The sequence below is a fragment of the Musca domestica genome, unplaced genomic scaffold (genome assembly GCF_030504385.1).
Source record: "Musca domestica strain aabys unplaced genomic scaffold, Musca_domestica.polishedcontigs.V.1.1 5, whole genome shotgun sequence".
NCBI lineage: Eukaryota > Metazoa > Arthropoda > Insecta > Diptera > Muscidae > Musca > Musca domestica.
The window spans coordinates 13,668,775-13,685,967 of record NW_026712346.1 but is presented as its reverse complement, the minus strand read 5'-3'; the positions used below and the strand labels follow the sequence as shown (position 1 = coordinate 13,685,967).

Here is a 17,193-nt window from a genome sequence, read left to right as displayed (position 1 = left end):
CTATCTTCCCGAATAATTTTTTTTAGTTATTTTATGAAAGTTACGAAGATATTTTTATTTGTTTATTGAGAGGGATATGAAATTATAAGGACTTTAGGAATTGGAGACGAATTTCATAACGAAACGTAATTTCGGTTCGAATCGAGATTCAAAGATGTTGCACAGTTAAAAAGAGTAAAATCTTGCGGAGTATATTTAATAACCCTCCACACCGTTTAGGATACATATAACATAGAACGCAATTTCTAGATTTGCAATAAAACACAGATATTAAAAAAATCGTGTAACTTTATTATATCGCAAAGTAGGCAGAATGAGGTTATATATGGAAGAAGATATCGTGCAGATGGCCGCCGCGGCTTTGCTGCCAAACACGCGATCATTTAATGAGCATAAATGCTGCGGTATTTCATTAATGCAGCTTCCAATTTCCTCATTTAAGGCTTGTGTCGTCGTCGGTTTATTTGAAACATTGTCTTCAAAAAGCCCCAAAGAAAAAAGCAGAACGTGGCCAATTCTGGACTCTAAAGCGCGGTGTACTGATAAACCGACCAGATGAAACATGTAGGTTTTATGTCACTTAGTTAACGACTATTTTGAACCATTGTCTCAATCTCAAATGGAGTCATGTTAGAAGAACAGTGGTAGATGCATCATTATTTGTGAAAATTGATACTTCAAAATAAAAATTAAACAATTTCTGCAAAAATAAATTGAAAATTTTGAATACTTTTTCACTACAAAATATTAATTCCAAAAATGTTTCGACAGTTCGTAGAACATAAACTGTGTTGATGCGGCTACCTGTATTATTTTATGATGAATATAATTGTTCATAGCCAAAGTCTTCCAGAATGAATAATTCACTATATGAAAATTCGTTAAAGAGAAGCTCGACTGTATTTGACATTTTCACAACATTTTTAACTAAATTATCTTAAATTGGTAATTTGGTTCCGATATATTTAAAAAGTTTTGTCCTACCGGACGTATTTGTGGTTTTACACCCTTCAAATTTGTCATTCCGTGTGTAACACCTCTAAATATTCATCGGAGACCCCATAAACTATATATATTAGTGATCAGCATAAAATTCTAAGGCGGCCAGTTCATCTGAGATCATGATGCAGCCCATATATTTTTTGAAATGGAAATTTCAAATTTGATATAATAGATTGATAATGGAACGGTTGATATTGAAAATAAGCTACGTTTATCGTCCACGTTCTCGAAAGTATCGGTATTTTGACGATTTAAGCCACATTTTTAAACGTTATTGTCACCAATTCGTTATTTAACGATGTAAATGATTTTTACCTTCTGTTACCTTTCCTAAAGTCGGTACCTTCCGATATTCCATATTTTGATTCTTTTACCACATTTTTCCAGGATTTTGTTCTTCCAATTCGACCTTTGCATAAGGCCCCCTATAGCAAACAATGTTCTAGGCTCATAGTTTGGGTGCTATACGCTCACTTTATGGCATTTTGAAGATCGATTTCACTGACATTTCTAGTATGTAATGGAACTGTTTCGAATATTGAGGCTCGATACTTTTGTTTATAAAGGTTATCATGGACATCATGCCCCGTACACAGCAGTGACCTGTAATGATGTCCAGTAAAAGTGGTGTTGGCCCCATTGCCTTCTAAACCCTGTATTCATTCTCTTTGAGTCGTTTTTTGTTGAACCATGGTGGAAAAATCTTCTTCCGAAAGTGGAAAAAATGACACGAAGAAGTTTTTATCGAAGGACTAACCCTCCGATTTGAATTTTCTCTGATTTAGTAATTATTGTGCATTAGATACATGATGTCTGAGGAATAAATATTCTCATCACGAAATTTATGTAGTTTAGAAGAAAGTCTGTCAAGTTTAGTCGAAATCATTTAAATAATAGGTTCCATATTATATATGTTATTATATATTATAAAATTGCAATTTTTGACTCGATAAAAATATATTTAGCAAATAAATATCACACATAGCCTTGAAACTTCTTTTTTGATTGGGACTGGCTTAGGTTCATCTATATGCCCTATATATGTCTAGCCATGTACATCGGTCCCTCTGTTGTTGTTGTAGCAGCTTATACTGCTGTGTTTGATCTGACTCTTCTCAATTCAGTCCCGCTTGATAGGCCTGTTGATCTAGAGGCTCTCTCATATACCTTTGTACCCCTCTCTCTATATCATAAAGGTCTTTCCTTACGTGCCTGGGCGGAGGTTGCCTATCCACCAGATAGTGTTTCGCATGGCTCTGTCGGTAACACTCAAGCAGGTATTGCATTGACAGCATTTTATTATGCCGTCGCACCGTAAGACCTTCGTATCCTCATATATATAGCCGCATTCTGGTAGGACTGAATATTTTTCACTATGTAGCACTAACCTTCGGTGTGGTCCGGAGCCGCATAGTTTACCACAGACCGGCCTATCGCGTTGTAAGAGATCAACAAGGTTTCCTCTTCAGCTCCCCAAGTGCTGCCGGCCAGAGACTTGAGAACCTTTTCCTACTTCTAATCTTATCGCAGATAGCTGTGGTATGCGCGGACGACTTGAAAAGGCTATCGAATGTGACCCCTAAGACCTTGGGGTAGTTGGTGGTCGAAATTACAACTCCATCGATCTGCACATTCCAAGATAGCCTCACTCCGCAGTCAATGTGGTGAAAAGTGGGGCCGTCAATTTAGTGGCGGATATCTCAATATTTTTCGCAGTGAAAAAGGGTTTTATTATGGGTCCGGACGCCACGGACCTATTCTAAGGGAAAAATATTCCCTTGGAATATTTTTTTTGTAAACGTCCAGACAAAGAACTCTTCTTATGGTTAATTTAAACATATGTGTATAAATGCTCGTAGAATGAGGATATATACTACATATATGTTGGCTGATATTTCTTAATTGGTTTTAATAACACGCATATTCTTATTGTCAAAAAGGAAAATTATGTTTTAAAACTGAAGATTAATAATCTATAATTAATAATATATAAATAATAATATATAATTAATACCATCATTTAACATTCGCCGTGATTTCCGACTAATTTAATAATTAAAGCAGTTTTCCTCGTTCGATTCAAACAACTGTCTGATGAATTTGATATTGACACAAAATATATAAAAAAACATCCAATAAGAAGCCAGTCAGCCAGTAGAAGTTGATTCACTACTGTCGTGACGTCTATGCCACTTAATAATACCCAAAGGTAGGTTAAACGATCGGCCATGAATTTGCTCGACGAATATCAGTAGAAATTTCCGTGAACACACAACTGCCCGGTAACAGTTTATCACGTCTAAGGTGGTGCAGCCAGAGCCAGCCAGTTGGGAAATACGCCGCGTCGTATAACTGTTAGTTGGCAAGAGCCTCAGATAGCATATTGCAGATAATGTTAGGAGTGTTGAATGTGGGAATCACGCCTGTCTGCTTGGGGCCACTTTTGTCGAAAAGGGCAGCCGAAGTAAGCGTGGCTGATAAAGGGCGTCGATTTGGAGAATGTTTTTTTTTTGTTAGCCCAAGGTAATTTTTAAAATTACTTAAACGCTGGCAGGCTATGCGATGTCAGTTAGTTTTGTTACATTTTCCAATTGCCTAGGCGTCGAGGCGTATACTTATTCGAAACGCTGCTGTGCTCATTCGTCAGTGTGTTCGCCAACCTAGTCGAATTGTTTTTCGTAAACCATTGGCGTTTGTTTAGAAATTCAAAATAAAAACAAAAGAAGAACTAAAAGCGGGTAGGGAAGACAAAACGAAAAAAAAAAAAACGTAGAAAGATTGTACGGTCGTGTGCATGTTTGCCGGCGCCGTTGGCGATCGCGTTTCCCGAATTATCTGCTCACCTTGCGGACATTGTAGAGCGGTTTGTGATTTCAATTTTGTATGCTTTTGACCACCGAAAAAGAAAATTAACAATGAGTGATAACATTATCAGAATTGAAATTTTAATAACGGTCAAATTCCCAAAAAAGTATGAAACCACGTATTATCATCGCATACGTGCATGTACATAAGTATGTATGTATGTAGTATGTATATATGAATTTTTCATCGGCCATCATATGTTTATAAGTATGTATATATATATATATATATATATATATATATATATATATATATATATATATATATATATATATATATATATATATATAATTCAAAGTATGGCGAGTTCCTGCAAAGTATGTTACTAGAATGATTGGTTAGATTGGTATTTGTAGGTCTATTCTGTTACTTTTAACAAATCTTGACTCAAACATTTTACGCTGTTCAACCATTTTATTACTTTATTTGGGTGTAAAGTGATTATTTCCAACAGTTAACAAGTAAAAAAGTATCGGTCGGTTTTGCTGACAGATGTATACTCTCAGCCAATGTTCGATTATTTAAAAATATTTTGGCTTCTGTTATGAATTTTCAAACTCTTTACTCTCTATGGAGTGGGCTTTGAAAGAATGGGTCAATATTGTCCATTTCGTATCGGACCTAATATGCAAGAAAATCAAACATATATATCCAATTTATGGGACATATATTCAGATATAGCAAGTTGTAAAGAATCTCTGAGTTGTTTCGCAATTTATGACAGATAAAAGCATTGAAAATTGTGTCCCTTTGTGGGTGAGGTAACAGAAGGGGTTTGCAGATATATAGCATTTTCACAAAAGATCTTGTGTAAGCAAAAATGTCTGTATGTGTGAAATTTAAAGAGAGATGGATGCCTATTTCGCTTTCTGTTTTTCAAAATCTTGAACTCTATGTGGAACAGGTAGCAAAATAAATTTTCCGATCTCTACCATCTTTATAACAGATATTGCGTTGATGGAAATACAGATGTACCATGTCTGGAATGGAGTAGGATGTTGATTTTGCTTTTTATGAGCTTAATGGACATTCAAAATTTTGAGCCTTTGTTAGGAAGGTACCAGAAGGAGTGGACCGATATACTCCATCTTCACACCAGACCTTGGGTTAATATTAATATTGGGATGTGTGAAATTTGAAGACAATCGGACTATTGCATCACATTTTATAAGAGTTGTAATTATTCAAATTTTTGACCATTTGTGAGGGAAGTACTAGATGGAGTGGACCGATATTGTTCATTTTCGCACCTGGCCCAGCACTGACGCAAATATTAGGATTTGCAAAGTTGGTTAAAAATCGGGTATAACGAAAATTTGGGATCTGGAAAATTTGAAAAGTAGATATCTACGAAACGTGTCTACAAGAGTTTTCGAATACTGTCCACTCTTTACCTGCTGCATATATTACCATGTATCAAATTTGAGTCTCTTTGAATTTCAAATCCCAATTATTTTTTGACAACAAACTTAGTTGTCAGATGGGCTTACTGGCCGATCTTATGTATGCCACGCTTAGTTCGAAGCATGAAAAGCATTGTACCAGATTTAGACGACGATGAAAAAAAAACCACTCGACACAATCTTGTCAAAGAAATATTGAACGAGTATTTACTTTTCTTAATAGTTTGCAAGCCTTCAATTCAATTTATTAAATTTATTCTCCTTTTTTACAATTTCAGTTATTCTTAAACGCAAAACCCCGGTCTGCCAATTTGCCTCGCCTTTGGACGTCGATATTCACAGTAACCCCCAAGTAAGTATTCCATACCTTTAATATTTCTCTAACATTCAGTGCACTCCTTCTGTTACCTTCCCCACAAAGGGTCAATATTGTCAGTAATTATAACTGTCTTGGACTGAGAAATGATTTACAGAATTTCTTCTAACTTCGCACATCTAAATATGTTTATCAATACTGGTATTGGTATGTTTTTGGGATCTATCAATTCAAACTCTCTGCTACGTCCAATACAGCCGTTCAAATTTTTTAAAGTATTAGGGGTAAAAATTTTGAGTAATCAGAACCGTAGTAAAATGTGAAATGTGTCGGCAGGTTTTTTTTTTCAAATTTATGAGAACATGATCAACTCTTTCTGGTTCTTCCCATACAAAATGGGAAATATTTCAAAGAATCATAAATCACATGTAAATCGACTGGATTCCACGAAATTAGCAGTGAAAAGGAAACCCAGAGAGACACTTTCACACACTCACTTACTACTATTTCTTCAATTATCTATCCCATTAAATATAACACCCGAACTACGAATATTAACAATATTAACAAGAAAAAATTATGTTAACTTTGGCCAGGCTGAATTTTTGTATCCCAAGACTAAAAAACTTGGATGTTCTGTTGTATTGGGGTCATACCTATATTGAGTATTTAATCTACCTACCTAGAACCCGAAAAATCAAATTGCATCTGATTTGTTTGGAAATGAAAAATGTCAAAATGTCGACGTACCGTTGGAAATTGGAGCAGCAAGGATGGTTGCTTGCTTGTGCAAAATTACAAAGCTCTACCCTTAAGGGTGCGACGTACAAAGCTAAATTAAATTCGAATTTTAGGTTGATTGTGATCACATAATGCAGAATTAAATATCCCCACCCAAGGGATAAGGGTATAATACAACAATACGTCGATTTTATGTAAGGGAATATACAGGTCGAGATGAAAAAACTGCAACCAACTTCAGGCTGCTGTCATTTCTAAGCCATTCGTTCGACAGCTGTTAAAATTATTCGCGTGACAGCTCATATTGTGTACAAAAAAATTTTGGTGAGAAATTTCCAAAAAAAAGTTATTCGTGATGGAATTCAAGCGTGATAGGGTGATTTTTTTATATATGTGGCTGAAAACCACAAGTGGTTACCGTTAGAGCACTCCAGCATTTAAATGTGAATAAATTTTTTGTGTCGCGTACCATCCATCCATCGCTCGTTACCGTGATACTGGTAGCGTAGCCCGACGTCAAGGAAGTGGACGGAAAAAAACAGCAACATCAGCAGAAATGGTTCGAAAATTAATGAAGCGACTTGATCGAAACCCGCGTCGCAGTGGCCGAAATGGCTCCTGAGCTGAACATATCGCAATATTCCATTCGGCAAATATTGAAAAATGAGCTCGGGGTAAAGCCATTGAAATTCCAAAAATTACAAGAACTTACACCGCAACAGAAAGAAAATAGACTCAAAAGATCTAAAGATTTGCTTCACTTGGCCGAAAGTGGTGAACTGACGAATTTGATGAGAAAACATTCGTTATCCAGCAGTTTGTAAACAAAGAAAATGATCGTGTTTACTTGCCAAAGAAGTCAGCTGAAAATTTGCACCTTCGGTTGACCACCAGAACTCATGATGGTGTGGGCCAAAAATTTTGGCCGCAGGCCTTGGACATTCCAAAAGGACTCAGCACGCGCCACCCAAGAATGGTTACAAAATGAGGTTTCTCGCTTCATTTCGAGCACATAATGGCCACCAAAATCTCCGGATACCAATCCGTTGGACTATTGTGTCTGGAGTATTTTACAAAGCAAGGTTGGTACTAAAAAATGCCAAAATGTCGATCATCTCAAGCAAGCGCTTCGCTGGGAATGGACCAAAATACCGCACAGCAGTATTCGGGCAGCGTGTGACGTTTTCATTGGCCAAAGGTGACCAATTGGAACAAATCTAATCTTATTCTAAAATTTGATGCTATTTCTGACATTTTTGGCTTTCGTTCAAAAAAAATGTATTTTTTTTTTTATTTTTCTAACTTAAAATAATGTTAATTAATGTTTATTTTGGTGTAGCTACTCAATAAAGATTTCTAATTTCAGTTAGTAACGTTTCAGTCGCATTTTCAGCACAATCATGCAAAATGTTTAACTTTATCCGTGCTCTGATCTCATGGAGCGTAACAAGGCAGACTTACACAGATTTTCTCGATTAACTCTCAGTTGCCTTATCTAAATTTTTCAAATCTTAAAAAAAAAAACTTTATGGGCATATGTGTGGCGAAATTGCTATGCCTACTCCTTTTATGTGTCAAATTCTCTACAAAATAAAAAAAATGTGATTGAGAACATACGAACTTGCCGTCTCTTTCCCATTAAATTTGTTTGTGTATTCTCCGACTGACAGACAGACACAAAGACGGACAGCTAGCCATTCTTTTACTGCGTGATTCCGCAACAGACAAGATTATCTTTATTTTGCAGATTGGAACCACCGAAAATGTTAGCGATTTCGAATCTGCTGTTTCACGTTTATGTTTCTGTTGTCGCAGTCGTCGCGTTTGGCTTTGCCGACTCACAGATGATAAAACAAACTCAATTCACGTGATGATTAGAAATAGTATAGCGACTTTTGAAAAAAAATTTTTTTTGGCTATCTGAGGCAGTTTTCGTGATTAGCTTCGGAAAAGAAAGTTCGGCGCCGAACGTAGTGAATAAAATTTAAAAAAAGTGAAAGATGTTTGATTGATATTTTGGAGGCGAAATTATTTGAGAATGATCTTTTCCGGCGACATGTCTCATGCAAAGCTCATATAACTTTCAACAAATCGGAGGGTATATAAAAAAGAAATTACATATGTTTGACCTAGAAGTCAAGTGCCTTAGCAAAGTTATATTAATGTGTGATTTTGTTTGTTTAATTGATTATTTGGGACCTACACAATATACATATATGAAATATTCGGCTATCAGTATTAGGTATGTAATGGAAATGGATGTATTTGTGCAATCAAAAATGATTAAATGTCAATGGTCTTTGATAATAGACATATATTTATGGGCAATGGGTTTTGTCAAAAGAAATATAGTAAATCGATTTATGCCAAAAATAGTCCAAATGATTTCCATCACATACCTGTATGTAAAAGTAATACAAAAACGTTTCCGGCATTGATGTTTTTTTTTTTTTTTTGGCAAACAATAGTTTTGCCAATAAAAATTTGGCAAATACAATGTCTCAAAATGTTGTCCCTTTGTGGGAGTGAATCGTCATTTCATATAGGATATACCATTTTTCGAAATTTTTGGCGATTTTGAGGGATGTACTAAAATAATTAAACTTACACATCACATTCTGACACTTGACCTAATTACAGTAGAAATATTGCGCAAAATCGGGAGTTCAATTCGCAGTTTACGAAATCTGTGACTTTTAAAAATATTGACCCTTTGTGGGTAGTTACCAGGACATGTGGGCTTATACTGTACGGGTTGCCCATATTCGACGGACCCATGTTTTTTTTTTAAATCAAAGAAAAAATAAAAATTTGGCGGTTGGCAATGTTAATCACTTAATTTGTTCCAAGTAGATTTGTTTGCATCAATTTTTGAATATGATATCTCTCAAATGGCCGCCTCTGGCGTTGATGATGTATTGTGCCCTTTTTGCTGCATTTTCCATCGTTTTTGCCAACATTTCGGCCCGAATAGCGGCTATTTCTTCACGAATGTTGTCATTGAGCTCTTCTACGGCCCTTGGCTTGTTAACGTAAACCTTTGACATCAAATATCCCCACAAGAAGAACGCGGTGGCCAGTCCAAATCACCACTTTTCGACATCAAACGGCCCGGAAACAAATTCTTCAGAAAATCGATTGTTATGCGACTTATGTGAGGTGGTCTTGTTGAAACCAGAACTGCCTCATACGATTTCGACGAATAATTGGCATGACAAAATTGGTCATCGCTTAATGGTGTTCTTAGAAGGCGCACGTTTTTTAATGTTTTAAAAGCACGTTGAGTTTTCACAATTGACTTCTGCTGTTGAATGTAAATTTCAACTATTTCGCGTGGCGTGTATTGGTTCATAATAAAAATCTGCTTGGACTGACGCTTCAAACGCGATATGTCATTATGCGATGTGACATCTCTGTCAAAAGTTATGGCGTTGCCAGATGGGTCCGTCGAATATGGGCAACCCTGTATGTACTTGCACCTAAACTAAACAACCTAATAGATTTAAAGAACTCGTAGATTCTGTTCGATTTATGTGATATGTTTGATTTTATAAAAAGTTTGAGTGGTTCAGGTTTCAGAAAGATTGGTTTTCGATATCTGCAATAGATACATAATAAAAAATTGGGATGAGTGAGATTGGGAGTAATTGGGTGATTTATTTCAATTTTAAACAAATTTGGATATTTTTAGGAAAGACGGCGGCCGATTGTATGATACTATACATATTTTAGTATAGTAAGAATATTAAAATTCCATGTTTTTTAATCAAATTACAACTGGACGATTTCAAAAGGAATTGATCGATCTGATGCGATCCGATCTATCTCCAACTCGGTCTATGTTTGGTAGAAGTATAATTTCGTTATTTCTATGAGCCACACTCTAGCCCTATGAAAAGATTCCAAAAGATTGTCAAAATTGGCAGTCTTAATTTTATATTTTCAGATTATCTTCTTTAGTTTTGCTTAACATATATTATAGCTCTTTGAAAAATCTCATTTTATGTAGACCTTAAGTGGAGATACGATCGACGAAAACTTTGAACCCCTTTTCCAGCATTCCCAAGTACCAGATGCTAGGTCTTTGAAAACGATCTAAATTACATTGTGGTAAATAATAATAGATTCCAAAACTGAGTCATGACGAGTCTGTCTTCGTGAATAAAATCCATCAGGCTAGAACCCAAATTAGACCAACTCTGTTGTGGATGTCCGGAACAAGTGTGTGTGATAAACTCCCCTATAAAATTTAAGACATGGTAAATTCATCGATGGGACTATAATTTTTTGAACGATAATGCTTTCAACACATGAAATGTTATTGCCGCACCTGCAATTTCGAAAAGTGAGACTCTTGAAAATCAAAATTCTAAAGCAAAAATGCACCAAATCTTTACCAAATAATTGGTTGATTGAGTAAATTTTTCCAGTCGTAACTATCTTTAAATCTTCAAAACAACCTTCTAGGGTAAGTGTACCAGTAGTCGGCACTTTTAGAATTTTCACGTTTTTAATCGCTCACCATTCTGAGTGAACTTTTCAATTATTACAAAGTTAATTTATTCAGATTCGAAATTTTGTATAGTTTTTGCAATAATAAATAAAGTTTTAATAACTTTTTATTAAATTTCATAAATTTGTAGTTTTATTAAAAAAAATGCTTTTTTGCCAGTAGTCGGCACCACTTGCTAATTGTCGGTATGGCATGTTCCATACCGGCATACCAATTTTTTGTAAGAATAATAATAAATTATTTCATTAAAATATAATATTTTTGTTTAGTTAAACTGATTCGACGTCTTTATTGTACTTTTCTTAAGAATATGGATTGTTGAGGACCTTCACAGACAAAAATTTTTATTAGAATAAATCATCTTTTCTTAGCGAAATTGTACACAAAGATAGCTGACAATATATTTGAAGTAAACAAAATACATTTAGTTATAATAGTTTCATTTATATGGGCTTAAAAATAAAAAGTGCCGACTACTGGGACATGCCGAACCTAGGCACACTTACCCTATTATACCGTCAGCAATTCGTGGAAAATGAACACCGAGAAAGTTTGAACTTGTGAACATCAATTGTTGTTTAACGGATCGCATGTGCTTCGAACAACTCCTCGCATTTTCATATTTATGTTGTTTGCCGATATAAATTGATAAGAATAATTTATTGTTAGTTCGCTTTAGGCCATTTTTGATAGGATTTCGAGGTTGTCTTTTTGACAAGTCTTACCCCTTTGATTTGAAGGTATATTGACCTAATTTTCCAATCTCAACTCATGAAGAGTATATTAACGTTGTCATTCCATTCGTGTTTCTATTCTTCATGGTTACAAAATTGCCAGACTGCGTGTGTGTGCGTTTGTTTGTTAAAATATCGGTCCACGATAGTTTATCCCCCTTATAACGGTACTCTCTATAATCGGTATTTTGATGATTTCAGCCAATTTTTTCAATGGAATTGTCTTAAAATCCACAAAAGGAGTTCCTTTTGAGTACATTACCCCCTGGAAGAGAATTGTCTATATAGGTCTCCGAAATCATATATCCCCTATATAACGGTTCCTCCCGATATTCGGTATTTTGATGATTTTTGACACAATTTTCAATGGAATTGTCTTAAAACATTGTGTATATGGGTACTTCTTGATATTGCGTATTTTAATGATTTTAGCCACATTTTCCACGAAATTGTTTCGAATTTGGTATTTGAAACTTGCAGTAGATCGCAAACTTGGTAGCAGAAAATTCTATGTCGGTACCTCTCAATAATTGGTATTTTAATAATTTTAGTGATGTTATTGTTTCAAATTTCGTATTTGGAGATCTTAATGGGTTCTGTAGCCTCAAATTACGTTTGCATGTCCACGTCTTCGTACAGCCCGACCTCCGGATATTCGGTGTTTTGATGATATTAGTGACATAATGCACTGGAATTGTTACAAATATCGTATTTCAAGTTCGGAATCTATACTACAACATATGACAAAAATTTACTTATGCAAGTCCACGTCTTCGTATAGACCCCATATAACGGTTTTCATTTAAGCGGTATTTTTCAACAAATATTTTTTTCTGAAATTTGAAAAAATTTTTAATGGAAGAATTAAGTTTTCTATCTTCTGAATGGTACTTTGCTTTAATAGATTGCATTTGCGTTTTCGTATTTTTATACCCTCAGACATTTGATATGGCCAAAACGTGTCTCATCAAAATAACCGTTTTAGACTCCAGGTCCCTTTGGACCAAATCCGTTTCAGGACCTTTGTAGTCAGTCTAGGGGTGTCCGATAACTCTAGAAGGGAGTATCCGATTTGATCCAAACTTGGTACATCGTAATATCATTGTCAAACTTAGATCGAGTTCGGAGATGGGCAATATAGATCCATCCATCTGGTACCTACCCAAAAAAGGTGAACATTTTCACAGAAAATATTTTTCCGCATAAAACAAGAAAGGATCATCCAGCGAAATAGGTCAATATCGACCCACTCCATCAAGTACCTCCCACACAAAGGGTCAACATTTTGAATAATTATAAGTCTAGTAAAATACGAATTAAGCATTCGATTCATTTTAAAATTCACACATCCGAAAATTTTGAATAATTATATGCCTTATAAAAGGCGAAATAAACATCCGATTCATTCTAAACTTTACACATTCCAATATTTTGCCTAACATCTGTTGTGAAGATGATATCTATCATCGGACAACTTTTTCTGGTACCTCCCACACAAAGGGGTCAAAATTCTGAATATCAAAACGTTCATAAGAGCGAATTCTATTTTAACTTCACACATTCAAATATTTTTATCAACACAAGACCTGGCGTGATTATTTCCATAAAATTGGAAATAAATGTTCGATTTTCTTTAAAATTCTTTAAAATTTAAAAATGGTCCCTCAAGCGTATTTCAATATTTTACAAAAATTATTAAATGTCTCATAAAATATAAAGAAAGTGGTCGATATAGGCCAAATCTGGCATGTTATAATATTTATATAAGATTTTGTTCAGATACGTAATGGGCAATATAGGCCCCGCCTCTTCCCTTCCAACCTCTTCCAACAGTTTGAACAATCATTACGCAAGGCTGAGAATACAGGGTGAGATGAAAAAACTGCAACCAACTTCATACTGCTGTCATTTCTAAGCCACTCGTCCGACAGCTGTTAATTATTATTCCAGTGACAGCTCATTATATTGTTTACAAGCGTACGAAATCATTTTGGTGAGAATTTTCCAGAAAAAAAGTTATTCGTGATCGTGATTCAAGCGTGATAGTGTGATTTCTTTATATTTGGCTGGAAAACCACAAGTAGCTATCGTTAGATCACTCCAGCATTTAAATGTGAATAAATCTTTTGTGTCTCGTACCATTCATCCATCGCTCGTTACCGTCATAATTGTAGCGTAGCCCGACGTCAAGGAAGTGGACGGAAGAAAACGGCAACATCAGCAGAAATGGTTCGAAAGTAAAGAAGCGACTTGATCGAAACCCGCTTGCACATTCCAACAGGACTCAGCACCATCGCACTTAGGACGCGCCACCTAAGAATGGTTACAAAATGAGGTTCCTCGCTTCATTTCCAGCGCACAATGGCCACTAAAAATTCCGGATACCAATCCGTTGGACTATTGTGTTTGGAGTATTTTGGAATGCAAGGTTGGCACTAAAAATACCAATGTGCCGATCACCTCAAGCAAGCTCTTCGCGGGGAATGGGCCAAAATACCGCAGAGCATAATTCGGGCAGCGTGTGGCAGTTTCATTGGCCGTTTGAAGGCCATAATTCATGCCAAAGTTGACCAATTCCAACAAATCTAAACTTTTTCTATAATTTGATGCTATTTCCGACATTTTTTTTCATCCATTCAACAAAATTAAAAAAAAAATGTAAAAATTACGGTGTTTGACTTTGTTGCAGTTTTTTTATCTCTATCTTTATATAGATTCTCAAGCTGTATTGTATTTTTGGTATGTTGGCCACGTACACAAATGACACACAATTATGTCGATGACATGGTGCGCTATCATCGTCGATATACTGTTTTTATAACTTCCACCATAGTATGGAGGATAAATTAAGTTTGTCATTCCGTTTGTAAATCCTTGAAATATACATTTTAGACCCCACCAAGTATATATATTCTTGATCAGCATAAAATTCTATGTCGATTTAGCGATGTCCGTCCGTCGTCGTATAGACCCTAATATAACAGCTACATTCGATATTTTTAAGATTTTTAACGGATTTTATTGTTTTGAGAATTGCCAAATTCGTTCCAAATGGTTGAGGGTATTCAATGTTCGTCCCGGTTTGTTTTCTTTTTTGAGAACGCCATGCAAATAAATGGTCGACTCGAGCATGCCACGATCGAACTTTAACAGTGATAGATATCAAAATGAAGGTTGTTGTTGGGTGCCATTGTCTATCAAACACTTGGCACATGATTGAGTAGACAAAGTCGGTGTATCGAAAATAACACAGTTTGTCTTGTGCTACCCTTTAGCATGTGCCTACGAAATAGCTAAGACCTAATTTTACCACCAACATTACGCAGTAACAAATCAAACACTTCTTAATAATATACATGTATTTTTTCCACTTTTTTACAGAGTGTCGTACTTGAGGGAAAGTATTGGAAACGCCAATTGGCTGTCATCAAAGCTGAGTACAGAAAATGGAGAAGAAATTATAAATCAAAGGTGACGGGATGCCTCATGTACGATGTTGTAAGTACTTAAAGATCTATGTAACAACAAAAACAACAAAAGATAACTTAAACAAACTACATTTGTATTGACACTGACTGGTAACCGTTTCAATTAACTGCCCTTTTAATGGAGAGTCTTGGTACTGCTTTCCAATTCTTTGAACTGTACCAACACAACCATGTATGTAAAAACCGTTGTGAATAGCTGTAAAAGAACAATTTTTGGATTAAGTAAATGTATTTTGGCAAATGCAAAAGTATTTTGTCTGTGGACAAACCTTAAAGAGCGTACTCTTGTCCAACGAAAAGAATCCATAAGCTGTCAAGATCGGTTTGTGGCGAAGATTCTTCAATAGGAATTTATCGATCTGCAATTGGAGAGAATTTCTAATTAATAATTACATTCTATTTGAAATAGGAATAGAAGTTTGTATCTCCTTAACTAGATGCCGATGAAAATAAAAAGTTTTGATTTTCAAATTTTAAATATACTCTTTTAAAAAATCTTCAACTAAAAAAATATTTATTCTCATAGAAGACTATTATTTCTATAGAAATAGGTCTGTAAATTTTAAATTTAAATATAACTTACAATTTTATTAACACTCCTGTTCTTATGTTTTCGATAGAATATTTGCAGTCTTCTTGGCCTGTAAACGACGAAATGGGAGGGGAATTAGACACGTTTTTTTCTATCGCTGTGAAGCCCTTCTCGTTTTAGGGAATAAAAAATACCACAAAAAGAATTTAGACAAAGATTTGGAGAACATTTGTTGTGGATTGAGAGAAAAGGCAAATAGTTCAACTAGCAATAATTCGAAGAATGTCGTATTGAATTTCTTACTGGAAATCTCACGAGGAATAATACTTGTTTGTCGTAGAAATTTTAGCGGGGCTGTTAACATTGATAGTCTCTCTTGTGACAACAACGAGAATACCCGGGCCCAAAAAAATATCACGCTACCCAAGGCTAAGAGGCTTATTAAGTACTTTTTGGCAACAGGTGTTGCTTACCAACCAGTTTCAAATATATCAAAATATAAATTAGAAAAATAGGAAAATATTCCTGTTATGTTTACAATAAGGGTGGTGAATTGGCTATTTCTTTCACCATACGTGAGGTTTCTATTTTTTATCGATGGTGGAGTAATACATCTGACGCTATACCGCGATTACTCGTGAGAGAAAAATATTTATTTGTGCTATACGTTTTTAAAGATTAAAGATTTATTCGTTCTCCGATCCCAAAAAAATTCCCGAATTAAAAGGAAATTTCAATAGCATATATTTAGCAAGCGAAAGTTATATCCATGACAAAATTACAGAAGATAGAACAAAGCTACCACCTAAATACAATATTTTTTCTTTTGGTGCTCTTATTCTGTCAAAACATATAAACATTTTGTGTATGTGTGTGTATTGTTTTGAATAAAAAAAAACAATAATTTGAAATTATTTCAAATTCGGTTGCAAAATCTATATATATATATAAATCAATTGTTGTTTGTTGGTAACGGAATCAGTTGAAAACGGCTGGTCATACCCCAAATACTGACCACGCCTCCTTTAACGCCCACTATTATGATTTATCTAAAATCTTTATATTTGCCAAAATAGTGAAGATATCGGTTTGAGAATTATTATGCGAGATACTGTTGACTTTCCCTCCAAACTTAGGAATTTATTTGGGCGCCAGGGAACTGACCGCGCATACTTCTAATCTGTCTATATATAAGGAAGTTGTGTTAGTTACTACGCTTGTAACTCAAGAACCGCTGATCTGATTTTAACGATTTACACAAATTCGGAATTGTCTCTTGGCAGAAAAGGATAAAATCCAAAAAAAATCGCGTTAAAATGTGAAATTTTAAAATTTTCATTTTGTCTTTTGAGGTGTACAATAGTAATGTTTTATTTTGCATGATTTTTTTCCATTTTGACTTACTATTTTGGAATGTACATTTGTAGTGTTTTTTTTTTTTTTTTTTTTTTGAGTTCTAATATGATGTGTAGTCTTTTTGGGTAGTAGAAAGCGACGAAAATTATGGAGTGGCGGAACTGAATAGATGATGTCAAAATAATTTAACGTGGTAAAACCAAAATTGCTAAAAAGTCAAAAAAGAGCATATTGCACTGCAAA

The 17,193-nt window shown here is 35.0% G+C and overlaps 2 protein-coding genes across 8 annotated transcripts in view; one reads left to right on the top strand and one right to left on the bottom strand.

Annotated features, from left to right (window-relative positions):
• LOC101899114 (protein WBSCR14 homolog) overlaps positions 1 to 17,193 on the top strand; it is a 79,597-nt gene that overhangs the window by 13,816 nt on the left and 48,588 nt on the right. For all 7 annotated transcript variants that reach the window (XM_059128187.1, XM_020035254.2, XM_059128184.1 and 4 more), the window contains exons 4-5: positions 5,549 to 5,622; positions 14,956 to 15,072. In XM_059128187.1, coding sequence (XP_058984170.1) covers positions 5,549 to 5,622; positions 14,956 to 15,072 — 191 coding nt within the window. The remainder of the gene's footprint in view (positions 1 to 5,548; positions 5,623 to 14,955; positions 15,073 to 17,193) is intronic.
• Positions 15,119 to 17,193, bottom strand: part of LOC131804950 (gustatory and pheromone receptor 39a) — a 39,102-nt gene continuing 37,027 nt past the window's right edge. The window contains exons 3-4 of the mRNA XM_059128189.1: positions 15,332 to 15,421; positions 15,119 to 15,258 (exon numbers count right to left, since the gene is read on the bottom strand). Coding sequence (XP_058984172.1) covers positions 15,178 to 15,258; positions 15,332 to 15,421 — 171 coding nt within the window. The 3' untranslated portion in view covers positions 15,119 to 15,177. The remainder of the gene's footprint in view (positions 15,259 to 15,331; positions 15,422 to 17,193) is intronic.